Genomic DNA, 26,714 nt, shown 5'->3' with positions numbered 1-26,714 from the left:
ACTCGTGCCCATTAAACAACTCCCCCTTCCCCCAGCCCCTGGTTCCACCATCCATTTTCTGTCTCCATGAACTGCCTCCTCTAGGAAACTCGTGAGTGGAATCAAGCAGCAGTCTTTGCCTTTGGTGACTGGCTTTTTTCATTCAGCATCGTGTCCTCAAGGTTTGTGCATGTCCTCCTATTTGTTAGGACTTCCTTCCCTTTTAAAGCTAGTAATAAGTCACCCTGTGACAGACCACACTGTTTACCCAACATCTCTGATGGACACTTGAACTGTTACCAGGTTTTCCTGACTTTCAAGCTCCCAGGTGTTCTGAGGTGCAGGCCAGGTGGCTCTGGGCATGCCCCTGGCTCCCTGGAGTGTAGCGTGTGGGCATCACGCCCAGCTCTCCTTCCGCTGGTGCTCTTGGGTGTTATCACGTCCAAACAGAGCTGGAGGCAGCCCCCTTCCCCCCAGCCAACACCCTTGCAGAACTGCAGCCCGGTGGTGCCACCCGTGCGTTTGAGCACCCCCCTGGGGACACCAGCCCCGCTGCTATGGCTCCCCTTACACCGACCTGGTCCTTTAATTACAAGGCAGGACAGGCCAGCGGGTCACAGCACAACTGTTGGGGGTCTCCAGTCTCACCTGTCCTCAGCCACCTGCCCTCCCCCCGACCCCACCCCAACTCCCTTTCCCTCCACCCCTCCCACGCCCCACTTGCATCTGCTGGAGCCCTTCTCCCAGGGGAGTGTGGAAGGAGCCAAAGGAATCCCTGCTTACAAACCAAAACTTAGGTCTGACAATATTTCAATAAGCGAGTGTGCAAGAAAATGATCACCTTGTTCACTAATTTATTCAAGAAGCACTTTGTGTCAGGCACTGGGCTATACTTTGATAGATAGGATCCTTGACTTCAAGCAAGGAATTAGGCTTCCCGGGTGGCTAGTGGTAAAGAACCCTCCTGCTAATGCAGGAAAATCCCACGGATGGAGGAGCTTGGTAGGCTGCAGTCCATGGGGTCGCTCAGACTCAGACACGACTGAGCGACTTCACTTTCACTTTTCACTTTCATGCATTGGAGAAGGAAATGGCAACCCACTCCAGGGTTCTTGCCTGGAGAATCCCAGGGACGGGGGAGCCTGGTGGGCTGCCGTCTATGGGGTCACACACAGTCGGACAGGACTGAAGTGACTTAGCAGCCAATGCAGGAGACCTAGACACGTGGGTTCGATCCCTGGGTCGGGAAGATGCCCTGGAGGAGGGCCTGGCAACCCGTTCCAGTATTCTTGCCTTGAGAATCCCATGGACAGAGGAGCCTGGAGGGCTACAGTCCATGGGGTCGCAGAGTCCGACATGACTGAAGCAACCCCAGAGCACTGCCCCATCAGATTGGCTCCCCTGGGATTCGAACCCGGAGCTAAACCCTCCCTTGGTCCCTCCCACATTCTCCCGGCAGAAGGCTACGCCCTCCCAGTGGGGGCGGGGACGGGCCCGACTAACCTGAGTTCTTAGGATATGCAAATTAGACCCCGCCCCCAGGCGCCGTATTTTCCCAGACTCCTCCGCTCCTCCTGTGGACAAACACAGCCCAGGCGGTGCCCGACAGCCCGCCCCGCCCCCCGCCCCAGAGCTTGTCCGCGGCAGCGCGCGCCCAGGCGCCGGCGCCCGCTGGGCCTCACGTCGCGAGCGTAGCGGGAGCGGGAGGCCCCAGAAGCCCTTGAGGGAGGCGCGCGCCCGCCGGAAGCCGCGTCCTCGCACGGCCACTGCCCGTGGCGCCGGAAGCGGTCGCGCGCGCTGTGGCTCCGGAAGTGGTTCCGGCCGGCGGGGTCTCTGAGGCGGGCCGCGCGGGGGGAGGCGGCTGCGGACGGGCTGGAGGCCGGAGCCCATGGCGGAGGGCGGCGGGCGGGCCGGGCCGGCGCCCGCAGGTAATGTGCGCGCGCGGCCGCCAGGCTGTGGGGGCGGCGGGGCCGAGGGGGCCGAGGCAGTCGCGCCCAAGCCGCGTCGGCTCGTGACCGGCAGGGCCTCACGGAGCCGCCGGGGTCGGTCAGCGCACCTCGCCGGGGCCCGGGTGCTCGGCTTCCCCTCCTGTGGAGCTTGCCTAGGGGGTTGGAGGTGACATCCCCCGCCCCCAGCCGTAAAGAGGACGTAGGTCATTCTCCAGTTCTGAGCGCACCCAGAGGTGTGAAAAGCCCCAGGGGTCAGCCCCTGGGAGGGCGGGTGCCCTTTTTTCTGTTGCCCCGACTCCAGCCCTAGCACGGGCAAGGGACCGCGATAACGCCACCCCAGCGAGCTGTCAGTGACACAGCAAGTCCGCTGCAGGGGGCCTGGCCCACCGGCGGGGAGGCAGCCCTGACAGAGTTTAGTTTAGCGGGCTAGAAAGGCGCACGCCCACTGCCCAGAATAGCCACGGGACTGGGGGAGGGGTCCCCACCTTGAAATCTTCCTGCTGTGCAGGTGTGAATCTGCAGGGGAGTGCATTTGCTCGCTGTCGGGAGCGGCTTTCTCTTAACCTGTGGGCTGGGGTGGGTGGGTGGCGGTTCCCCTCCTTGCCTGTTTGAGTTTGCCCTGGGTACCAAGTGCTTCTATATGCTGCGGGCGGTACAGGCACATCCAATGAGACACCCCTCCACAGAGTTCGTTAGTTAGTAATAAACTAAGAATTTTTTTACTCTTACTCCTAAATGTGCCAGAATTTAAGGTATAACGTTGATTTGGAGACAGGTGCAAGTAGTGATTTTCATCCTTCCCTCCATTCATTATCCAGTAAACAGTTGGTTGAGGAACTGATACCCCAGTGAACAAAAACACACACAAAGCATCCCAGGCTTTGGTTGGTATCGGCTAGCCCCAGGTACAGCCAGACCTTAGGGTCCTGGACACCATTTCCTGTGAGCGTGAGGGAAGGACGCAGAGGTGTCCAGGAGGAGGAGGAGGGTTGCCTGCTGCTTCCCGGCGTGGAGGGTGGTCTGGTGGAAGGAAGGCAGACTGACTCTGCCCTACACATAGGCACTCTAATATCCAGGTGGTGCTGTTTCAGCGTTTACAGTGTTGCTGGCCTGGGAGTAGAGGGGTCAAGGTTGATGCCTAAGTGGTGTATTGTCGTTGGAGAAGCTGACCAGAACAATGCAGACATAAAGTTATCTTGAATCTGGAGCTGGGCAGGTGGTAGGTTGGAAGAGGCCAACAAAGGCAGGCTTGGAGGAGAACTTAGCAAGTGTGTCAGTCTCCTTACAGCTTCCGAGTCTTATTCCTCCTTTGAACTTTTCCACTCTGTGGGTAACTCAGTGGAGAATAACTTCTGGAGGAGGATTGGCCTGGGGGCCCAAGGGCTTCTCGATGCCTTCTCATTGATCTGCTGAGGCCTGGTCGTGGCGGGTGCTTGAGTGACCCTCCCGGCTCTGCCCAGCGACCTGGGGCCTTTGTGTCTGACTTCTGGTAATGAACTATCAAATCCTGGAGTGTGCTATGGCCCAGCCTTGTATACAGTCGGTAGGCAGAACATCTGATTTGGATATGAAAAGCAGCTTTAGGGTTGGAGAGCCCACCTGTGGCAGGGTCACATGTGCTAGGCTGCCTGGCACTGTGGGGACTTGGTGAAGCAGTCTGGGTTCATGCTCTTTCCTTCTGCTTCCTGTCAATGTAGTTAAGTTTATGGAACTCGTAATTATCTGAAGACATTTAAGGCTCCATGGTGAGGTGAAGAGCTCAATCACAGTTGACCTTTGACAACCCAGAGGGTTACCAGGGCTCCGCCACAATCAGAAATCCTTTGACTTTACAACTGACCCTCCATATTTGAGGTTCTGCATCCAAGAAGTCAGCCAGCCATGGATTGTGTAGTGTAGTGTGTTTTTAGTGAAAATAATCTGTGTGTGAGTGGACCCATCAGACCATGTTATTCAAGGGTCAGCTGTAGGTATGTCATTGTACAAAATTTGTTGACTACAGTTGACTGTCGGGACAACTTGGGGGTCCTCTGCGTGTGAGGTTCCCGGACATCTAGGGATTCCACCAGGCACTGACCACAGTGCAGCATTGTGGTATTTACTGCTGAAGATGCCCACGTATAAGTGGACCCCTGCAGATCAAACCTGCATTGTTGAAGAGTGACCGGTACTTGGGGTCTAGTCCATTCAGGATGTGATAGCAGAGTAGACTGGATGGCTTATAAACAACAGACATTTATTTTTCACTGCTCTGGTGGCTGGTAAGTCCAGGACCAAGGCACTGGCATATTTCGTGTCCGGTGAGGGCTTCCTGGTTCGTAGATGCCCATCTTCTTGCTGTGTCCTCATGTGGCAGAAGGGCCATGGAACGCTCCAGGGTCTCTTTTATAAAGGTGCTAATCCCATTCATGACAGCTTTGCCCTCATGACCTAATTAACCACTAAGGTCCTACCCACCTCTTAATAATCACCTGGGTGTTAGGACTCCCAGCATATTATTTGGCAGAACATTTTGGGAGACACAAGCATTCCATTTATAGCAACTACTCTTCCCATTCCTCACTTAACTTTGATGCCCCTTTCTGACATATTATTTATGCTAAGCTCTTTTCTGGGCAATTGATTGTTTTATTTATCTTTTGATTCTAATGAGAGATAATTTCTACCATTCACTTTTTGCTTTAATGTGTTGGAGAAGGAAATGGCAACCCACTCCAGTGTTCTTGCCTGGAGAATCCCAGGGACAGGGGAGCCTGGTGGACTGCCGTCTGTTGGGTCACACAGAGTCAGACATGACTGACGTGACCTAGCAACAGCAACAACAGTAGGGTAGATGTCTTCTCATACATACTGAATAAGCTGAAAGTGTTTCTTATTTTTATTTCCAAATAAACCTTTAGAATATTTTGGTCATATCTCATGTAAAGGCCCCAAAGAGATTTTTTAAATCCCTTAATTTATTTGGTATCACTTAAAATTTTCCTAGCATTGACTCTTATCCCAGTACACTGTGTGGTTTTCAGCATTCATTCTAGCCTTTATTGTTTCTCAGTTTTATAGTCTTCATTATATAGGTCTGGCTTTCTATTTATATCATTGTATTTTAGATTTTTTTCCTTTTTACTGAGGTGCAGTTTACATTCAGTAAAGTGCACTCATCTGAGGTACCAAAATGTGTGTCACTCATGGGGACTCCTATGTAGTGAGGCTGTTACCTAGATTAGCATGGCAGAGTCATTCGTGTTATATGGAGCAGTACTTTTTTGGTACTGAATTTTGCTAAATTCAAGCATCTTTTTGTAGTGTAGGAGAGGATTTTATGTTTTTTTCCCCCAGTACTGACATTTTTGGAATAAATTAGAGTAATTTTATGTTGACTTATTTTTTGGCCACACTGTGGGATCTTAGTTCCCTGAATAGGGGTGGAACCCAGGCCCCCTTCGGTGGAGGTTTGGAGTCTTAAGCACTGGACCACCAGGGAAGTCCTGTGGTGACTTTTTTTTGATTCATATTTCAGATTTTGCTTTGTTAATATATTATTTAGGATCTTCTCTGTTAAGTAGGTCTGGATTTTGATGCCTCACCCCGCCAAAGTTTTAAACGTTGTATTCGTGCCTGGTTTGATGTTGGGCACATGCTAGCTTTATTCAAGGAGATTTTCTACGTCCCTCTGGCTCTGGAAGTTTCTGGAGGCAGGGGAATGATGTGCTATTGTTGAAAGTTGGAGAGCACCCTCTCGGTGGGAAGGGCTGCCCTGGTGGCTCAGGCAGTAAAGAAACCGCCTGCAATGCTGAGACGAGGGTTCTATCCCTGGGTTGGAAAAATCCCCTGGAAAGGGAATGGCAACCCACACCAGTACTCTTGCCTGGAGCATTCTATGGACAGAGGAGCCTGGCGGGCTACAGTCCATGGGGTCGTCAAGAGTGGGGCACGACTGCAGGACTGACCCTGTCCTGGGTGGGCGGTGCCCCCTGCTGGCTGTCCCGGCAGGGCCTCCCGGAGCTGACAGGCGCCCCTCTCTCCAGTGCAGGTCCTAATCTGAAGGAGTGGCTGAGGGAGCAGTTCTGTGACCACCCGCTGGAGCACTGCGAGGACACGAGGCTGCACGACGCCGCCTACGTGGGGGACCTGCAGACCCTGCGGAGCCTGCTGCAGGAAGAGAGCTACCGGAGGTGAGCGCTGCTGAGGCGCTGCCTGGAGCTGGGGAGCCCCTGATACTTTCCAGCTCCAGGGGGCGGGGAGAGCGGGGACTGAGGGAAGCACCGGCAGGCTTGTGGCCGGCAGCCAGAGAAACAGGGCCTGGAGACGTGAGTGCAGGCCCAGCTCTGTCAGTGACCGTCTGGTGCTGTCCGGGTGTCAGCTTCCCTGAGGTTACCCCTGATGCCAGCCTCGCTATCTCTTCAGCAGCGGCCCTGCGCCTTGGCGAGCCTCATCTGGCTTTTATCCTGAGTCGGGTACAGAAAGTCTCTCCTTGAAGTGTTGCATCAGGCCCCCGTGTGTCCAGCCTGCCTGGCGGGCCACACCTGACAACACCCTGACAGCTCTGCCGTGGCTGTTCAGGCCCCCAGGCGTCGGCCTGCGGGGCCCCGGGCTCAGCCTCTGGTCTGCTGTCTCCTCGCCCAGGGGGATCCGGGCGCCCACCTTCTGGCTCCTTTTGTTGATAGCGCCCTGCCTGTTGCCTTGCCACATCCCATGACCAGTGCAAGCCCTTCCTTGATCAGTAGCATCAGAGTCTTGCTATCACGTCTCCCTCCTGGAGACACCCGGGGGAGCACAGAGACTCTGCTGGCTGGCTGTGTGTTTGAGATTGGAATCTCAGATAGGTTTGAAACTCATCTGCAGCTGGAAACTCCAGGCTTTTTCTGTGTGTCTGTTTCCCCTTCGGGCTTAGGCTGGCAGTGCGTTGATGGGACAAATGTCTGCATATTGATCCTGAAATTTGTACCCCTTTTTTGTGGGTAGTTCCCCAGAGAAGGATTTCTAACAATACAGAAACAGGTTTCCTCCTTCCCTTCTAATGTCTTAGCATCATTTCATTAGAACAGATATTTATTAAAAATAGTTTCAAATATCCAGAAAGGGCCATCATACAGAGCAAATAGATGGATTGCACATGAATATTTAATATCAGTGACTCAAGTCTGAAGAAAACATCTAATCTTTGCGGTACTGCAGATGTAACAATAGAATAAAGGAGAGTTACGCTAGGTGTCAGGCCAGCTAGTCTCATATCGCTTTTTCAAGCACTGTTATTGTTTCCTCTAATACTTGGGCTCCACGAATCTCCGGTGTTTTGACGGTATTTTTCTGTTGGGATGTATTTCTTTGGTGATGAGTGCTTGGAGCATTCCTTGGCCTCCTTGGCCAGTGGAAGCTAGTTCCCAGCTGAAGGAGGAGCGCTGGCCCGCCGCGTGTTTCTGGGTCACTGCTTCGGTGGGCTTTGTTCAGAGCCGGGAGCGTGAGGTGACGTGCGCCTCAGCTGGAGACGGGGTGGGTCCGTGAACTGCATGGCTGTGGCGTTCCTTGACGGGGCTCTCGGTCTGAGGGCCGCTTTCCGTGCAGGCTGAGCCTGCCCGGGGTCCCTCTGCTGTGGCGCTCTTAGTGCCGGTGCTGTCTAGCTGTGCCTCAGGTTTCCTGGTCCGTGGGCTGGGGCTCCTGTGGCGGGCGTGGGCCTGGCAGGGGGAGTGTGTGAAAGCGTCTCCTGCAGCAGAGTCCCTGGAGGCGTTCGTAACGCGAGGGCCGCCCCTGCTCCCGGCCGGCGTGTCCCGCGCCTCCCAGCCCGGCTGCCTGTGCTCTCTCTCAGCCGCATCAACGAGAAGTCCGTGTGGTGCTGCGGCTGGCTCCCCTGCACGCCCCTGCGCATCGCCGCCACCGCGGGCCACGGGAACTGCGTGGACTTCCTGATCCGCAAGGGGGCTGAGGTGGACCTGGTGGACGTGAAGGGGCAGACGGCCCTGTACGTGGCTGTGGTGAACGGGCACCTGGAGAGCGCCCAGATCCTCCTGGAGGCCGGCGCCGACCCCAACGGAAGCCGGCACCACCGCAGCACGCCCGTCTACCACGCCTCGCGCGTGGGCCGGGCGGACATCCTGAAGGCCCTCATCAGGTCAGTGCTTGGGCTGCGCCCCGCCGCCGCAGCGGCCTTCTCATTCCTTATTTTCTCCCCATCTCAAAGTAGGCTTGTGACAGGATTTGTCTGTTTTGTCTTTTTTAAGAGTTGCTTCTTGGCTTTATCAGTTCTCTTATTTTCTGACTGGTTAATTTCTATTTTTATCTATTTTTGTCCCTGTTTTCCTTGGTTTTCCTCTACTTTTTCTCTAACTTTTTGAGTTACATGCTTATTCATTGTTTTCTTGATTAACAATGTAAACTTTTAAGGTTATTAACTTACTTTTGCCTAGAGCTTTGTTTTTGCTAAACTTTTAAAATTCTAAGTTGCTTCAGTCGTATCCGACTCTGTGCGACCCCACAGACAGCAGCCCACCAGGCTCCGCCGTCCCTGGGATTCTCCAAGCAAGAACACTGGAGTGGGTTGCCATTTCCTTCTCCAGTGCGTGAAAGTGAAAAGTGAAAGTGAAGTCACTGAGTCGCGTCCAACTCTCAGTGACCCCATGGACTGCAGCCCACCAGGCTCCTCTGTCCATGGGATTTTCCAGGCAAGAGTACTGGAGTGGGGTGCCACTGAAGTTGACTTCCTCTTTGTTTTTATAGGTTTTGAGGCTCTTAACAGTTTAATAAAAACTTCTGTGAACTTTTAATTTTATTGTATTGTGCCCAGATAATACAGATCATATAATGTCCATGTTGAAGATTCTTTTTTTAAAAAGTTATTTTTTAAAATCAGACTGCTTTTTTGTGGATCCTTGTAACAAAGTACAAATCACAGGTGTTGTAGTTTCATAGTACAAGATGGTAGCTTCAGTTAATTCTATTCAGAGTCCCTCTCTCTGTTTTTTACATTTTTAACCGTTGGATCTGCCCCAAATTCAGAGAAGTCTGTTAGTATCTAATTACTGTTATGATTTGTCAGTTTCCCCTTGTATTTCTCATAATTTTGCTTTCTGTATTTTGATGCTAATTGGGCTCATAAAAATTCTTGCCTGTGGATTATTCCCTTTATGAAAGCAAGAGGAGACCATCGGTTTCATTGAGGGTTCAGTTTCGTAGCATTCTGTCACTTTTAGTTTGAATCTTAGTGGGTTTAAGTAACTCTTTGTGTGCTTAGTTACTGTTTGACGGTCTGGGATTCTTTGTTTCTGAATACAATTAACGTTATCGCTGTAGCTGATTTTAGGTTTATTTCTGTTAACTTTCTGTCTTAACTATACCTTTATTTTATGTCTGTGTTCCATGATTTGTGTTTTCTTTGCTTTCCCTTTCTGTTGTTTTAGATGGTTTATGGTCTTACTTTAATTGCACTAATGATTGTCATTTAATCAGTTTGAACAAGATTGCATCTTCAGTCCTGTGCCCCAGTGAGTTCTTTCTACCAGCAATGCTTTCTCTCCCTTCCCTTGCTCTGGAGGCAGTTTCTTCTGTGGTTGGACCGAGTGGAGTTTATTCAGCTGGCTGTCTGTGTCAGGAGGGACTGTGGAGGAGGACTACAGCATTGTTACAGGCACAGTGGGTGGTTCTGAGGACATCTCACCCAGTGCAGAGTGTGGTTTTTAAATTAGGTATTGAAAATATATTCTATTAAATCAGAAGGTTTTACGTATCACATGGCTCTGGAGTTGGCTTTTGGAGAGATAAACGCGGGTGATATGGTTGTTATGTTAGAGGGATAAAGGAATGCAGTGCTTCCCCCGCCCCCCCCCCCTTTTTTTTAAGGATTTTTAGCCCAGGAATCTAAGCCGCTTCAGTCCCATGTCTTTGCATCTTGGAGAATGTCAGTCATTAATTTGGAAATGGATCCAGTAGGGTCAATCCAGGGCTTCCCTGGTAGCTCAGCTGGTGAAAAATCCACCTGCAGTTCAGGAGACCCCAGTTTGATTCCTGGGTTGGAAAGATCTGCTGGAGAAGGGATAGGCTACCCACCCCAGGATTCTTGGGCTTCCCTTGTGGCTCAGCTGGTAGAGAATCCGCCCGCTATGCTGGAGACCTGGGTTCGATCCCTCATTTGGGAAGATCCCCTGGAGAAGGGAATGGCTACCCGCTCCAGGATTCTGGCCTGGAGAATTCCGTGGACTGTATAGTCCATGGGGTTGCAAAGAGTTGGACACGACTGAGTGACTTTCACTTTCAGTGATAACCCGCCTGCCAATGCAGGAGATGTGAGTTTGACCCCTGGGTCAGGTAGATCTCCTGGAGGAGGAAATGGCAGCCCACTCCAGTATTCGTGCCTGGGAAATCCCATGGGCAGAGGAGCCTGGCGGGCTACATGCAGTCCGCAGAGAGACACAGCTGATGACTGAGCACAGGCGTAGGATGGTCCGTGAAATTTCGTCCCGCTTCCAGACATCCCGTTGGGCACGTGAATCAGTTCATGATGCACTGGTGCTTTGAACTAGCCACAGGCTTGACTCTGAGGTACATGCCCAGATGCCCTTCTTGATAAAGCGTTACTCAGACATCCTGCTGGAGCACAGGATGTCACTTGTATGGTGAGGTACCAAGAGCATATACGACTCTATTGTAAAGTTTCCTGTGTTCTAAGTGACCCGATAATTGACTTCTGAAGAATGGGGTTAAGTTACTGAACAAGTAACACAACCTACGTATAATCCAAACTCAACCCCTGCCTTCGCTGTGTCATGTCCCTCACGGGCAGGGCGCTCTCTCTCACTGTTGTGGTCTGACGTCCCTCTGCAAGTAGCTCCCGCTTCTCGTTTCCCTTGGTATTTTGTTTTACAAAGGTCAGGAGTGGTATTTCTGTGTGTGCAAAAGTTATGTTGATTTATGCAGTTGTCCCATGGTTCCTGGCCAGCAATATTAAAAGCAGTACGGGAATTTTGGAAAATACTCAGGATTAAAATTAACTGGATTGCAGCCAGTACGTTTTTATGAGCGCATGAAGGCTGTCTTTCCCACAGCTCAGCTAATACCAGATTGTCGTGTTGCCCAAAATGACAAACATTCTGGAAAACATCTTCCTAAGAATAAGGAGGAAGAAGATTTCAGTGCTTGAAATCGGGTCTCTTAATTGGTCGTATGAAGTGAAACGGCAGTTTCTGCCTGGTTTGGTTTGTGGGTCAGAAGGTTTCTCTGGTCGCTCCTAGGACAGCTTGTGGGACAGGTGCCACGTGCATCTGTCGCGGCTGACGGTGCTCCGCGGCTGACGGTGCTCCGCGGCTGACGGTGCTCCGCGGCTGACGGTGCTCCACGGCGTCAGAGGGGAAGCCCGGTGTCCTGTGAGCCCGTGGGTCTGTGTGCCGCTGTTGTCTTCCTCAGCTCCGTGCTGCCGTGACGCCGCGGTATCTGTTCTGGGGAAGAGACGGATGATGAGACAGGATTGCTGGCTGTGAGTGTTGGCCCGAGTGTTTACCAAGCCCTGACATTGCTGCTCTTCTCTCCACCCTGGGCCCCTGCACAGTGGACCCCGTCATCATGCCTCTTGCCCTCATGTGAGACAGACTGTGCCGACAGCGTCCGTGAGGGGTCTGGGGTCTGGGAGGGCGGTGGGGGCTCCGTGCGCGGTGCTGCCTCCAGTGGTAGCTCCGGGGCAGGGCACACTCTCAGAAGCCAGGCTCTGTTCTGCTCCGTGCATCCGGTCAAGCTGCGCGTGGTTTCATTGGTCCCAGTACTGCTGACCTTCCCTTTCATTCGTTGACCAGGGCGGTGTCTGCCAGCTTTCTCTGTTGTGAAGCTCCTCTTTTTCCCTCTGTGATTAATAAATACTTTCGTGGATAGGTACTTTGCAACCATGTATATATCTTATTCCTCATCAAATTTTTAATCCATTTATGTTCGACTCATGGTTTCCTGTGGAGTTAGAGTTATTCTGGGCTCATATGTACTTTGCCTGATTCAGCCCTGGGTTGTCGTTTCTCCAAGGAGAATGATGTTGGAAAGCCAAGATCTGGACACTGGGGGTGCTTCTTGCTGGTCGGGTGTTGCTGTCTGCAGGCCCTCTTACTGCACACGTTTCCGTCTACATTCCTGTGTCTATTACACACCGACGGCTAAAGAGTGCAGCCTGAGGCCTTAGTCCAGTTCAGCACCTAAACAGCTGTGAAGGTTAGTTCAGGGCTGGGGAGAGTGCTCCCACCTCTGGGGCTGCTCTGAGCTGCTCTGTGTCATCCTGCTCTTCTCCTTTTCCAAATTTATGATGTCGACGTTGAGAGACCTGGTTCCCCTTACTCTTTTTTCTTTTTTCCTCTGGCCACACATCGTCTCATCCCCAACCAGGGATCGAACCTGCACCCCTGCAGTGGAAGCGGTCTCAACCCCTGGGCTGCCCTGGAAGCCCCTCCCCTTACCTCTGATGTGCTTGCTTCTTATTCCTCAGAGTAACCAGCTTCCTGTGTTCCTGCCCCTCCCACGCGGGGCTCCTCACCACCCTCACCAGGCAGCATCCTTAACGGGCACCGTCTTGACTAGGCCTGGACTCTGGCACTCTGAGCCAGGCCACCCTCCCTGCTGTAGTCAGTGGCCTCTGCTTAGAATAAAATGACCAGTAGGTAGTTTGCACTTGGCCTGGGAGAACTTTACATACCTGACAGAAAGCCATGTATTTGGGTGTCTCTGAGCGCAGTGACAAGGGCAGGTGCCTCGAGGGGATCCTGAAGGCTCTGTTGGAGAATGAGGCTTCCAGGTCAGGTGGCTCCTGTGTCTGCCTGTGTTCTGTTCATCCTCACATCCAGGCTGCCTCTGAGAGTCGGGAGAGGAGTTCCTGGACAGCTGTAAAGGTTAGTTCAGGGCTGGGGAGAGTGCTCCCGCCTCTGGGGCTGCTCGAAGCTGCAGGCCTTGCAGGCGACTCTGGTGCTCAGAGCAGTCTGGCTGCTCTTGATGCTCCATGGACCTGAAGGAAGAGCCAGCTTGGTGGGCAGGACAGACAGGCACCAGCTGGACCCACAGGTGGGTTACGGTGTGTCCTTTTGCTTCAGTTTTTAGGGATTGCTGTTCAGTTTTTTACATTGTGTATTTATATGGTTCCAAAGTCAAATCTGTAAAAGAGTGCATTAAAAGAAGTCTAGCTTCTGCCCTCACCTGGTTCATCCCTGCCCTGTAGAGAACCACTGAAGAAGTTTTGTGGTTTATCCGTGCGTCACTGAACCCTAAGCAGACACGCCTGTGTGTCTGGGTGTGAGTCGTATGCATGTTCTCTGTGAAGCCTTCTTCCCAGGGTGGACAGCAGCACACTGCCTGCTCCTCGTCCTGCGTTCCGCACTCGTCACTGGCCTGGAGACTGCCAGAGCAGCACCTGCCCTGCCCCTTGTCCCTCGTCAGATGGGCCACCTTGGGTTGGCCACCGATCACTCAGTCCCTCCTGATGAACTTGTGGGTTGTCACCTGCCTCTAGCTGCTGTGGGTGCTGTTTTAATGGACTGCCTCGCGTATACGGCTTTTCGGAGTTTCGCAGGTTTTACAGATTTCCCTCTGCAGAGATTGCTCCGTTTGGTATGACCCCAGAAATGGACAAGACTCCATTTTTCTTTAAAGCCTGGTCAGGAAGCTTTTGCATTTTCCGCAGTCCAATAGGTAAGAAGTGATATCTCTCAGTAGTTTTAACGTGCGTTTCTGTTACGAGCAAGGCTAACCGTCCTTTCCTCTGTCTCTGGCTCGTGTACCTGTTGATCTCCTTTCAGAAGGTCTTTATAGAGTAAGGATGTTAACCGTTCGTTACCTTTTCTCCAATTTTTCCCTTATTGCTGCTGTTTTTTTGGCATGAAAAAGGTTTTCTTTAATTTTCATGTTAAAAAACTTTGTTTTTATATCTTGTCCTGTTTGATCTTCCAAATGAACTTTATAATTGACTTATTTAGCTTCAGGATGTTATTTTTATGTATTTATATTTATAATCAACTTATTTAGGTCTAGGAAGAGTATTTTCATTTATATTAATAAACTCAGTGATCTCTTAATGATGTTGGGTGTTCTTATCCAAGACTGTGGTATGTCTTGCTTGTGTCTGCTTTTGTGACTTTCAAAAATTTTTGTTTTTCTAATTATAAAATACAGTTTTCCTCATGTAAACTTTGGACGTTTACTGTTGGGTTTATGCTTAGCTGTCTCACTTTAAAGTTTATTTTGCTGTTAGAAATGAAATACTTGTCACTTTATCTTGTAACTTGTTTTTGTTTGTATATGTAAAGGCTATTGGTATAAAACCTGCTACTTCATTGCTTGGTAGTTGTGCTTTCATTAATTATTTAGGGCTTTCCAGACATAGTCATGTCCTCTGTAAATAGGAAAAATTACCTCTTCCTTTCCAATTTTAATCAGCTAATTGCTTTCTGTTTAGTTGCACTAATACTTTAAAAGATAAACACGCCTTTAGAAATAGTGGGCCAGAAAGTGGGACGTTGTGTCTTGTTCCTGGCCAGGCTGCTGCTCATGTTTGTCCATTAGGTGAGATGCTGACTTCTAGGATGAGGAAATATTTTTCATCATGTTAAGGAAGTATTCTTCATATTCTATTTTATCAAGTGTTTTTAAACATGTCTAAGTGTTGAATTTTGTCATATGCTTCTTTTGCGTTTGAGAGACAATTATGGCTTTTTCCCCTACAGTTCAGTTCAGTTGCTCAGTCGTGTCCAACCTTTGAGACCCCGTGGACTGCGGCACGCCAGGCCTCCCTGTCCATCACCAACTCCCAGAGTCCACCCAGACCCATGTCCGTTGAGTCGATGATGCCATCCAACCATCTCCTCTGTCATCCCCTTCTCCTCCTGCCTTCAGTCTTTCCCAGCATCAGGGTCTTTTCAAATGAGTCAGTTGTTCATATCAGGGGGGCAAAGTATTGGAGTTTCAGCTTCAGCATCAGTCCTTCCAGTGAATATTCAGGACTGATCTCCTTTAGGATGGACTGGTTGGATCTCCTTGCAGTCCAAGGGACTCTCAAGAGTCTTTTCCAACCTCACAGTTCAAAAGCATCAATTCTTCAGCGCTCAGCTTTCTTTATAGTTCAACTCTGATGTCCATACACGACTACTGGAAAAACCATAGCCTTGACAACAGACCTCTTTGTTGGCAAAATAATGTCTCTGCTTTTTAATATGCAGTCTAGGTTGGTCATAACTTTTCTGCCAAGGAGTAACATCTTTTAATTTCTTGGCTGCAGTCACTACCCGCAGTGATTTTTGGAGCCCCAAAAAACAAAGTCTGCCACTGTTTCCACTGTTTCCCCATCTATTTGCCATGAAGTGATGGGACTGGATGCCATGATCTTCGTTTTCTGAATGTTGAGCTTTAAGCCAACTTTTTCACTCTCCTTTTTCACTTTCATCAAGAGGCTCTTTAGTTCTTCTTCTCTTTCTGCCATAAGGGTGGTGTCATATGCATAGCTGATACCTGTTATTGATATTTCTCCCAGCAATCTTGATTCCTGCTTGTGCTTCTTCCAGCCCAGCGTTTCTCATGATGTACTCTGCATATAAGTTAAATAAGCAGGGTGACAGTATACAGCCTTGGCGTACTCTTTTCCTATTTGGAACCAGTCTGTTGTTCCATGTCCAGTTCTAACTGTTGCTTCCTGGCCTGCATATAGGTTTCTTAAGAAGCAGGTCAGGTGGTCTGGTATTCCTATCTCTTGAGGAATTTTCCATAGTTTGTTGTGATCTACACAGTCAAAATCACTGCAGGTGGTGACTGGAGCCATGAAATTAAAAGACGCTTACTCCTTGGAAAGTAAGTACTCCTTGGAAAGTTATGACCAACTTAGACTGTATATTAAAAAGGAGAGACATTACTTTGCCAACAAAGGTTCATCTAGTCAACAAAGGCTATGGTTTTTCCAGTAGTCATGTATGGATGTGAGAGGTGGACAATAAAGAAAGCTGAGCGCTGAAGATGGTTGATGGTTTTAAACTGTGGTGTTGGAGAAGACTCTGGAGAGTCCCTTGGACTGCAAGGAGATCCAACCAGTTCATCTTAAAGATCAGTCCTGGGTGTTCCATTAGAGGGACTGATGTTGAAGCTGAAACCCCAATACTTTGGCCACCTGATGCGAAGAGCTGACTCATTTGAAAAGATCCTGATGCTGGGAAAGATTGAAGACAGAAGGAGAAGTGGACGACAGAGGATGAGATGGTTGGATGGTATCATCGACTCAACGGACATGGGTCTGGGTGGACTCTGGGAGTTGGTGATGGACAGGGAGGCCTGATGTGCTGCAGTCCATGGGGTCGCAAAGAGTCAGACATGACTAAGTGACTGAACTGAACTGAACTGAACACAGTCAAAGGCTTTGGCATAGTCAATAAGGCAGAAACACATGTTTTTCTGGAACTCTCGTGCTTTTTCAATGATCCACATGATGTTGGCAATTTGAACTCTGGTTCCTCTGCCTTTTGTAAATCCAGCTTGAACATCTGGAAGTTCACAGTTTGTGTATTGCTGAAGCCTGGCTTGGAGAATTTTGAGCACCATTTTACTAGTGTGTGGGATGAGTGCAATTGTGCAATAGTTTGAGCATTCTTCGGCATTGCCTTTCTTTGGGATTGGAATGAAAACTGACCTTTTCCAGTCCTGTGGCCACTGCTGAGTTTTCCAAATTTGCTGGCATATTGAGTGCAGCACTCTCACAGCATCATCTTCCAGGATTTGAAATAGCTCAACTGGAATTCCATCACCTCCACTAGCTTTGTTCATAGTGATGCTTCCTAAGGCCCACTTGACTTCACATTCCAAGATGTCTGGCTCTAGGTGAGTGATCACACCATCGTGATTATCTGGGTTGTGATGATCTTTTTGGTATAGTTCTGTGTATTCTTTCCACCTCTTAGTTTCTTCTTCTGTTTGGTCCATACCATTTCTGTCCTTTATTGAGCCCATCTTTGCATGAAATGTTCCCTTGGTATCTCTAATTTTCTTGATGAGATCTCTAGTCTTTCCCATTCTGTTGTGTTCCTCTATTTGCACTGATCGCTGAGGAAGGCTTTCTTAATTCTCCTTGCTATTCTTTGGAACTCTGCATTCACATGGGTATATCTTTCCCTTTCTTCTTTGCTTTTCACTTCTCTTCTTTTCACAGGTATTTGTAAGGCCTCCTCAGATGGCCATTTTGCTTTTTTGCATTTCTTTTTCTTGCTCCCTGTCTCCTGTACAATGTCACAAACCTCCGCCCATAGTTCATCAGGCACTCTGTCAGATCTAGTCCCTTAAATCTATTTGTCACTTCCACTGTATAATTGCAAGGGATTTGATTTAGGTCATACCTGAATGGTCTAGTGGTTTTCCCTACTTTCTTCAATTTCAGTCTGAATTTGGCAATAAGGAGTTCATGATCTGAGCCACAGTCAGCTCCCGGTCTTGTTTTTGCTGACTGAATAGAGCTTCTCCATCTTTGGCCACAGAGAATATAACCAGTCTGATTTTGGTATTGACCATCTGGTGATGTCCATGTGTAGAGTCTTCTCTTGTGTTGTTGGAAGAGGGTGTTTGCTATGACCAGTGCGTTCTTGGCAAAACTCTTAGCCTTTGCCCTGCTTCATTTTGTACTCCCAAGACCAGATTTGCCTGTTATTCCACGTGTTTCTTGACTTCCTGCTTTTGCTCCAGTTCCCTATAACAAAAAGGACATCTTTTTTGGCTGTTAGTTCTAGAAGATCTTATAGGTCTTCATAGAACCATTCAACTTCAGCTTCTTCAGCATTACTGGTTGGGGCATAGACTTGGATTACTGTGATATTGAATGGTTTGCCTTGGAGACGAACAGAGATCATTCTGTCATATTTGAGACTGCATCCAGTACTGCATATTCTGACTGTTTTGTTGACTGTGATGGCTACTCCATTTTTTCTGAGTGATTCTTGCCCACAGCAGTAGATATATAATGGTCATCTGAGTTAAATTCACGCACTCAAGTTCATTTTAGTTTGCTGATTCCTAAAATGTTGACGTTCATCCTTGCCATCTCCTGTTTAACCACTTCCAGTTTGCCTTGACTCATGGACCTAACATTCCAGGTTCCTGTGCAGTATTGCTCTTTACAGCATCGGACCTTGCTTCATCACCAGTCACATCCACAGCGTTTCCCCTTAGTTCTGTGAATATGATGGATTATGTTAATAGAGTTTCTGATACAGGAACCACCCCTGGAATAACCCCCATGAGGTCATCGTGTGTTGCTGTCTTAATGTGTTTGGAGTCCCTTTGCTGACGTTTAATTGGAGGTTGTAAGTTGATGCTCCTAAGTGCAGGTCACTGGTAAGTTTTCTTTATGGTATGACCTTTGTTTGGTTTGGGGTTTATTCTGTTGTTCATTGCATAAGATGAATTTGGGAATTGTCCTTCTTTATCTTTGTTTGAAATAGTTAAAATAGCCGTGGGATTGTTGGGTCTTCACAGGTTAGAAAGAATTCCCTTAGGAGTTTTCTTGTGTGAGAGGATCCTAAGGTTCTGAGCTACCGTGGTGCCTGCTGGGAGTCTTGGGCCCACTGTGAGCAGGGGATGCTCCGGTGCTGGGGCGTCGGGCCGTCCCTGCAGGTGCGGTCAGGGTCTGCCGACCATGCTGGCCTGACTCTCCGTGTGTCTCTCTGCAGGTATGGGGCGGACGTCGATGTCAACCACCACCTGACTCCTGACGCCCAGCCCCCTTTCTCACGGCGGCTCACCTCCTTGGTGGTCTGCCCGCTGTACATCAGTGCTGCCTACCACAACCTGCAGTGCTTCAAGCTGCTGCTGCAGGCGGGGGCGAACCCGGACTTCAACTGCAACGGCCCCGTCAACACGCAGGGCTTTTACAGGGGCTCGCCCGGCTGCGTCATGGACGCCGTCCTGCGTCATGGCTGCGAGGCGGCCTTTGTCAGCCTGCTGGTGGAGTTTGGAGCCAACCTGAACCTGGTCAAGTGGGAGTCCTTGGGCCCAGAGTCGAGAGGCAGGAGGAAGGTGGACCCCGAGGCGCTGCAGGTCTTTAAAGAAGCCAGAAGTAAGTGGCCTTAATTCAGCTCTGCCTGGCTGTCTCTTTAAACCGGTTGAATGAACCAAGTTGCAGAATGAAAAAAAAACCTAATTAGCACCTGGTCAGAACCTTCAGTTAGGATTAGGAATTTTTTAGAATGGTCTTCCGGATTAGTTTCTTTTTAAATTCCTGGACACCAGGGGTTAATAGCAAGGAATCTATAAAAATACACGTTCTCAGAGTTCCTGGGATTATGTTCTCTTTACTCCTTCGCTCTACTTTGTGATCTGAAATTCTTTCACTCTTGCGTTTATGGCTTTTAAGTGTTTGCTTTACAATAGATTTCAAGTTCTTCCTTCTCTGGGGCGCCTGACTCTCCCTTCTTCAATTCCACTCAAATACCATCATTCTGGATTGTGAACTAAGCCTGATTTTTGCTAGAATTAAGTCTGAGGTTTGCTTATTTATGAAGAAGGGCTCTGTCCCTGTTGATGGACAGGGAGTCTGGGGTTCATCCGTGGTGTGGTCTCATTATCATTCTCCGGGACTCAGGAGTTGACCCTCTTTCCTGCCTGGGTCTTGAGCGCCTCTGAGTGACCACCCTTCCCCAGTCCCTTACCTCTTGAGAACACCTGTGTGTTGTGTTCTTGTTACTGGCTTTCCCTAAAGCGGTCATTGAAACCCGCTCCTGTTGAGAGTTGGTGCTGGTCAGCTGGAGCCACACGGACAGTTGGGCTGCCTGTGTTCATGCCTGTTGCACAAGGCAGAGACAGTGAGGCTTTTCTTCACCCAGAGTAAAATGATCAGCCTACCCTCCTCTATTGCTTGGTCTGTCCCCCTCAAACCGCTCTGGAGCTTCTGGGGTAGACCAAGAGCAGAGGCTGACAGAGGGCAAGGATCAGGGCTCGTAGTGGTCAGCTCTCGTTTCTCTGCCTAGGGAACTCAGCAGAGGTGAGCAGATGCTTGGATAGTGAAGATTGTGCTCCTTGTGCTGATGAAGGAGCAGGTAACAGGCCTTTGTCACCAGAGCCGGCTCGCCTCTGAAATTGGGATGCTGGCAGCAAGCATTGTTGTGTCCTGCCTGCCGTCCCCACCAGCCTCTGGTCCGAGTGATAGGGGAGAAACTGGATTAACCCCCCCTTCCTCTGTCTCTCCCTTTCCTCCCACCCATTCCAGGTGTCCCCAGGTCCCTGCTGAATCTGTGCCGTGTGGCTGTGAGAAGAGCGCTCGGCAAATACCGCCTCCATCTGATCCCCTCGCTGCCTCTGCCAGACCCCATAAAAAAGTTTCTGCTTTACGAGTAGAATTCTGGAGCGGCGTTGATTGCAGTGAAGAGGTGGCAGTGACCTGCCGTGCAAGTTAACACTGACTCTCGCCCCGTGACCATGTCCTGTGCTGCCGAGTCCCGCCTGGCTGCAGGTGAAGCAGGACCAGCCTTGTCCCCCCGGACTGTGTTCTCTCTCAGGCGTTTGGGCATTGGACAGTCTTGGGGTCAGTATCCGTGTCAGCTGGGAGGCTCCTACACAACTTTATTTTGTGCTTCCTCAGTCTGTTTGGAAATTAATGCAGTGGGCCTTGAAATGTGAGCAAGTTGGGGCCACTGATATCCTGGAGGTCCTCAAGCTGGAGGTCTGCTGATATCCTGAGTAGAGAGGACTGGCATCTTCCAGACTGCTTCTGGGTTCACGTCTCAACTTGATGGCTTGATTGCAGTCAAATGAAAAAGGGAGTTTTGGTAAAAAAGTAGAGTACAGAGACACAGTTCCTGAACTTGTGAGTTTGTGTTCCCAGCTCCTGGGTTGAATATGTGATGTTTACACACACACACACACACACACACACACACACACGCTTTCCTTGCCACCTCAGTGTTCTCTCCATGTGGTGGGGGCATCATGTCAATTGGCTTCATTCAAGGATGGTTTCCTGGCCACTTGGGTTGGCTTTACTGTCTCAAGGTCCGTACCTACAGTGTTCACAGTCTCTTTAGGTAATGCTCAGAGCTCGACACCTAGCCCCATACCCAGCTGTGCCCAGCATCATGCCAACAGGTCTCACGAGTTCTCTGCCATTTCACTCTGGGGAGCTTCCAGAAGTCCACTGATTTCAGGAGGCCCACTGCCTCCACTTGGACCAAGGACCGTCCAACAGCATCCACTGCCAGTTCTAACAGAAGTCCATGCATGCACTGCGAAGTAGAAACTTGACTCGTCTTCTGGGTGGTTCAGAGCTTTCAGTTCTGTGGTGTCCTGTGGACAGAACATCTTGTGTTTGGCTGATTGCGCTTCACTTGTTTGGACCTGATGTCTTGGTAGCTGCTCCTAGAACTGAACAGGGAGATAACAGTGAGGTTAGAGGTCTCCTGTGGCCTGCCAGGGGCTAGGGGAGGGAGAGAACTGAGCTGGGTTATCACCCAACAGCTCAGCTGTGGGCAGGGCTGCGTGGCCAGACGTATGTCATGCTGGCACAGGTGGGCCAGTGGCTGCCTCTTTGAAGCGTCCAGGTGCTGTTGTTTGCAGGGAAATCACATCTGGTTGTTGAGGCCTCAGGACCATTGTGTGGATCCATGAAAAGTGTTTAGAAATGGGCAGATTTCACATCTGTGTTTAGCTTTTCTGTAGCAGTTAAACAAATGATATGGGTTTATTTAATTATCAGCATTGTTGTGTGTCTTCACTGACCAGACCGGCAGCGTCTGGTCATGGTCTTCCGTGATTGAGGCTGGAGTTCTGAGTCTGCCTCCTGGCGTTGATGGACGTGTGTTGGAAGCCAGGCCGGCCCATTTGCACACGAATGAATTCTGAGGGGGAGAGAAGTCATCAGTGATTCAGAGGGGAAGATGCAGCCACTGGAGCTTGTTGCAAGCTGAGGCCGCGGCTGCGGCCTTGGGGGCTCAAAAGCGGGCTGTGTGCTGCCGCTCTTGGCTGCGAACCTGCTGGGTGGGTTGCATTCAGAACTCGGGGTCCCACGTGCAGCAGGAGAGGCGTCCTGAGAGAGGAGGGGCCGTGGGCGGGTAGCAGATGGTGCCTTTGCCACCAAATCCGAGCACTGCGGGGCTTTGGTCTGGGAGAGTGATAGTGTGCCGGTGGCCCTCGTGGTGGGACTCTCCGGCTCTGGGCAGTGGCTTCCATCGCAGCTGTTGCGGGAGGGCTCTCCCTCGTATAGGGAAGGGTTGTAGGATAGCTGGAGCCTCTGGAGAGGGGCGGAGCCACAGGAGGGGGCCAAGCTGCCAGCGAGGTTGCGGAACCACTGGAGGGAGTGTCCCTGGGGCGCAAGGCAGCACGTCCCCTTCTCAGCCTGGCTAGAGGAGTCTCAGGAGCAGCTCACTCACCTCACTTTGCGCTCCGGCAGCTGCCCTTTGGCTTGGATTCCCTTCCCGGGGGCCGTGCTGCAGGCTCACGGGACCCTGTGTGCCCTGCTGGGCATTGTCTGCAGGGGTTTGTTAGGGACAGAGCCTCCCTGGGGTAGGAGGTGACTGTTCACAGACCTGGAAAGCAGCACCCGGGGCGCTGCCAGGCAGGAGTGTCGGGCTGCCTGGAGGCGGGGTCCCCTGGCTGGCGCCGTGGAGTGGCTGTCAGGCTGCTGTGCAGGGTGATGTGAGTGCAGGACTTGTTTCTGGGGGGTGGAACCATTTTTCTGGGGTCTCTCTAGAAGGACTGGACTGAGTGATCCTCACTGTTGGGCCTGGCCCAGACCTCGCCAGGGAGGGACTGGGACTGGGGAGGGGTTGAGCCAGGGAGTGAGGGGCCCCGCACCGTGTGCCCCAGAGCGTGGTGGGCTCAGGGCCAGTCGTCCTTTATAGAGGCAGGTTGACTTTCTGTGTCCAGCCAGCCTTAAGATAATTTTTTCAGACTCCCAGCAACTGAGGTTCAGCCTCTAGCTTGAAATTCCATACATGCCACACATGACTCTGAAAACAGCATAGCTATGTACTTAGGGCCATTTCTTCTTGTTTTGAGCCTCACGTTACTAAAGCTCCCTTTTTCTGTTGTTGGCAGGGATAGGTAGGGTACAGGCTAGGAAGGAATCACTCTCTCCACAGAGCACTTTATAAAAGCCCAGTCTCCAAACCCTGGGGTGCCCACTGCCACGTAGCCAGGAAATATGGACCTGGGTGATGAAGTTGTGGTCCAGAGCACTGTGCCCATGGGGCATGACAAACTGATGGGCAGGAGCCGGGGCCCCCAGCCTGGCTCAGGAGTGTCCTCACTTGCTCGGTCACCTGAGGGCCGTTGGGCCGAAGGAATCCTGTGCTCAGGGCCTCGGCTGCAGTGGACGGGTGGGGCTGGACCTGGGGAGGTGGGGCAGCGCTGAGACCTCTGAGAGGGTTCCGCTTTGGCGTCCTGCTGGGAGTTCTGAATGTATTTTCAAAACCCATCAATGTCATATGTATCCGTGCCTTTTCATATTATTTCTGGTATTTATGTATTTATTTATTTATGCCCTGCCTTGTTCCAGGAAAGGGTTCAAGGTTGTCATGCTTAGTTTTGATGTTCTCTTTTGATGTTTGATAAGTTTTAGTCAACAAGCACTTGTTAAACAGAACATTTTAAAAAGAAAGGACAGTTTCTTTCTTTTTCAACACAATTTTCTCATGTTGAATATGTTTCTGTTATCAGACCTACGTGCCATCATTTTTCCCCTTTCTTCTGTGAATTGACTCTTCAAATGGAAGGTTCATGCAGCAGTGTAAGAGGAGCCTGCAGGCAAGGCTGGACCGAGGCAGGGAAAGTCCGCCATGCACTTCTGTGCTGAGCTGCCTCCTGCCTGGCCCTGAGCAGGCCTGGCCCTGGGGAGGCCACCTTCTGACGGCAGGGCCGGCCATTCCTTTCTCGTGGGGCTGTCATGAGGACACACGGGAGAATGTCTGTGAAAGCACTGGGCCCTTGAGCCGTCCTGGTGGCGTGTCAGCAGTGTCTCTGTGCGCGTGGTCCCTCTTCTCGGCGGATGTGCCTTTGAGGTGGTGGCGGCCTGTGGCCTTGCTGGTCGGCTGGGCTTTGTGCCCGGGGGACGGTGAGAGTTGTGGCAGCCGTGACACAGGTGTCCTGTGCAGGTAGAAGGGCAGGGACGCGCGTGGAGTCACAGGGGAAGCCAGGTGTGCTCCATTTAGAGGGTCGTCTTAGTCTGAGGTACGTTCTTCCTAATTTGGGTGATAAAATGTCCTTTTATGTAGTGAAGGTGATAATTGAGGGCGACATTGTTGTTTTTTTTAATGCACCTGGTTGCAGAATAAAATGTTGGCTGCCCTTCGTCAGATCCCAGAACTTCTTTTTAAGTTGGCCAGGCTCTGAGAGCCAGCGTCGGGACCCACAGTCTGTCTATAGCCTGTGTTCACGACTGAGGAGTCCCTCCTGGAGTCTCCAGCGGCCTGTCCGCAGCTGAAGGAGAGCCCGTGGCTCTGCTGCCTGGTAGTCCGGGGACAGGCCCTGTGGTCACCGGGAGGATTAGGAGCGCGTGCTTGTGTCTGTGATGACAGCGCCGTCCCTGTAGTGGTGGGCCTCTGGCCACCCCTGAAGGACCCTCCCAGGAAGCTAGCGTGGCTCCTCAGTGGGGCTGCCGCTCACCCTGGGCACCTGAGGCACCCCAAGGCTTGGCGCTGGCGGTGGGGTGGGCCTTCTGGTGCCAGGGCTCAGGCTCTTCCCCTGCCCCTGGGGCCACCTTGCCAGGCACTCAGCGGCTGGGCCCGAGGGGCCTGGGTGCCCCACTAGCTCGGCGCTCTCTCCTGGAAGTGTCTCATTCGGCCGCCTGACATCTCTCTCGCTCACTGAGGCCTCACTCTCCTTCTCACGCTCCCCGCCCTCCAACCTGACTCCTTTGATGTGGAATAAACGACTGAAGTGTACACGAGTGGTCAGTGGGATCCTGTCCTCGGAGAGCTCCGTGGGAGGGGCATGCAGGTTCTGAAGTGCAGTGGTCTGTGGAGTATACACCGTAAATTGTAGGGAGACGGTTGGATGGGGAAGTGAGTGAGGGTGGAGGTGGCTTCTGTTGCCTTAACTCATGCTCAGTGTCTGGAGGGCACGAGGGTCCTTTCTTTTGGACCTCAGGCCTCTACCACGTGATATGTGCGTGTGCATGTGTCCAGCTCCGTGTGGTGTCTGAGCATGGCTCTCCCGGGTGTTAGCACCTCAGTTTGCTGCTGTGGTTTAGCCGCCAGCACCCCTGCGCCTCCCTGCAGTGTTTGCCAGCCCCCGTGATTTCTGTCTGGTGTTGGGCATGTGCGGTGTGACACGCACGGGAGCCCATGTGCTGCAGGAGCGCTGGCATCAGCCCTGGGTCTTCCCTTTCTCTTTGGTAGTGACCGCGCTTGTCTGCAGCAGCTGGGACCATGGCTGTTGCTGCCCTTGGGCCTGGTTAGGAGCTTTCAGAAATGGGATGGACATCTTTGGTAGGTTATTGTAACTGTAACGAATGCTTTACTCCCTGTTGACTCCCCCCAAATGCCTTAATTCTGTGTACTGTTTATCTCATTGGAGAGAAGAATTGATCACGTGGTATCTTTGTATATGCACTTCAGGTAGAGACAGTGGCTCTCCAGAGAGTTCCTCATGGTTTGCAGAGAGGGGCATCTGTAAATGGGAGTCTAAGAGGCTTCTTTCCCCTGCTCTGGGGGCCCCCAGTGTTCCCGGGAGGCGCTCATAGTGCTGCATAGGTTTAAACTGGGATGAGCCTGTTTCAGTTTGTGGGTTTTTAGTCTGAAGAGAAAGTGCCCCTAAAGTGTCTGAAGCACATGGCTCTCCATCGTGGTGACACTGTCCTACAGCGCTCTCTTGGGTAGGGAGGTGTTGGGGGCTGTGTCATATGTGACTTATTTTGACAGTGGGAGGGTGAGTTGTGAAGCTTTGGGAATGAATGAACTAAATAAAGCGTTTATTCGTTTCTCCATGACTCCATGGCATGTCTTTGTATTTGCTATTAATATTTCATATATTTTCTTTGTTCCTCATACCAGTCCCTAAGGCCCATCTGTAGACGTATACCTCTCCTGCTCTGCTGAAAAATGGCCTCACGTTCTGTCTCAAAAACCAGCTGCCCGTGTGGCAGGGATTGCTGGTTATCCTCCACTATCCATTGTCTATGTCTGTGATGACAGAATCCACAGTTACAGCTGGAGACTTGAATCCTCTGAATAATGTCTTCACTTCCCAGACTTCTTATAACTAGATGTGGCTGTTCACCATAGTTCCTTCCTGAAACCCCATTAAAATTACAGGGAATTTTAATTTTTTAAAAAAGCGTAAATCCACTAAGATGCCTATAAATGGCAACAAAGTTTTGGAAACTCTCAAGAAAATAGATGAATGGTAAGTGACTTAGAAGTGCCTGAGAAAACGACATCGTAGGAGAGAAACGAGAACAGTTGAGAACATGGTGTTACTGCAGAGCTCTGGGAAGCTCTGGGGCTGGCAGTTTCAGGCGCCTCTAGAAGTGGATGTAAGGGGTGAAAGCAGCAGGACTGGCCAAAAGCCAGTTTGGAAGCAGCTGTAAGTCTCCACTGCATACAGGTGGGCACTTGTCGCTGCCCTAGCCCATTGGGAGCGGAGACATCAGCGTTCAGGATGTAAAGTCCTCAGCTTAGGAAATAGGCCGTGTCCTCCAGGCAGGAAATAAAGGAGGAGGAGGCTTCTTAAGGAGTCTCACCAACCTGAAAGGAAACACTCAAAAGATAGCAATACTGAATGGGACCAAAGAAAATCATCCAGTGGATACCGGTAAAGAATTCAAGAGAATTCTGAGAATGAAGGCTGTGTCCCCAGATTAAAAGGACCAGCTAGAACTAACTG

General features: G+C 50.8%; 1 protein-coding gene across 2 annotated transcripts; it reads left to right on the top strand.

Moving 5' to 3' along the window:
* The first annotated feature begins 1,546 nt into the window (after nucleotides 1-1,546).
* Nucleotides 1,547-25,818, top strand: ASB1 (ankyrin repeat and SOCS box containing 1). Of its 2 annotated transcripts, XM_069583799.1 has the most exons (5): nucleotides 1,547-1,907; nucleotides 5,959-6,100; nucleotides 7,732-8,034; nucleotides 18,572-18,957; nucleotides 20,107-25,818. In XM_069583799.1, exons 1-5 carry the CDS (start codon nucleotides 1,868-1,870, stop codon nucleotides 20,232-20,234), a joined length of 999 nt encoding a protein of 332 aa, XP_069439900.1. In that variant the 5' UTR covers nucleotides 1,547-1,867; the 3' UTR covers nucleotides 20,235-25,818. The 2 variants fall into 2 exon arrangements, with proteins under 2 accessions (XP_069439900.1, XP_069439910.1); XM_069583809.1 differs by lacking the exon at nucleotides 7,732-8,034 and having other exon boundaries at nucleotides 1,780-1,907.
* Nucleotides 25,819-26,714: the final 896 nt, after the last annotated feature.

Source organism: Ovis canadensis, chromosome 1 (genome assembly GCF_042477335.2).
Source record: "Ovis canadensis isolate MfBH-ARS-UI-01 breed Bighorn chromosome 1, ARS-UI_OviCan_v2, whole genome shotgun sequence".
NCBI classification, from domain to species: Eukaryota; Metazoa; Chordata; class Mammalia; order Artiodactyla; family Bovidae; genus Ovis; species Ovis canadensis.
Note: the sequence above shows the minus strand (reverse complement) of the source record. Positions and strands in the feature narration are given on the sequence as shown.

Coding starts and splice junctions, on each gene's coding strand:
- ASB1 (XM_069583799.1), top strand. CDS start 1,868: ATGGCGGAGGGCGGCGGGCGGGCCGGGCCGGCGCCCGCAG. Junction 8,035..18,571: donor ATCCTGAAGGCCCTCATCAG/GTCAGTGCTTGG, acceptor GTCTCTCTGCAG/GTATGGGGCGGACGTCGATG. Junction 18,958..20,106: donor GGTCTTTAAAGAAGCCAGAA/GTAAGTGGCCTT, acceptor CACCCATTCCAG/GTGTCCCCAGGTCCCTGCTG.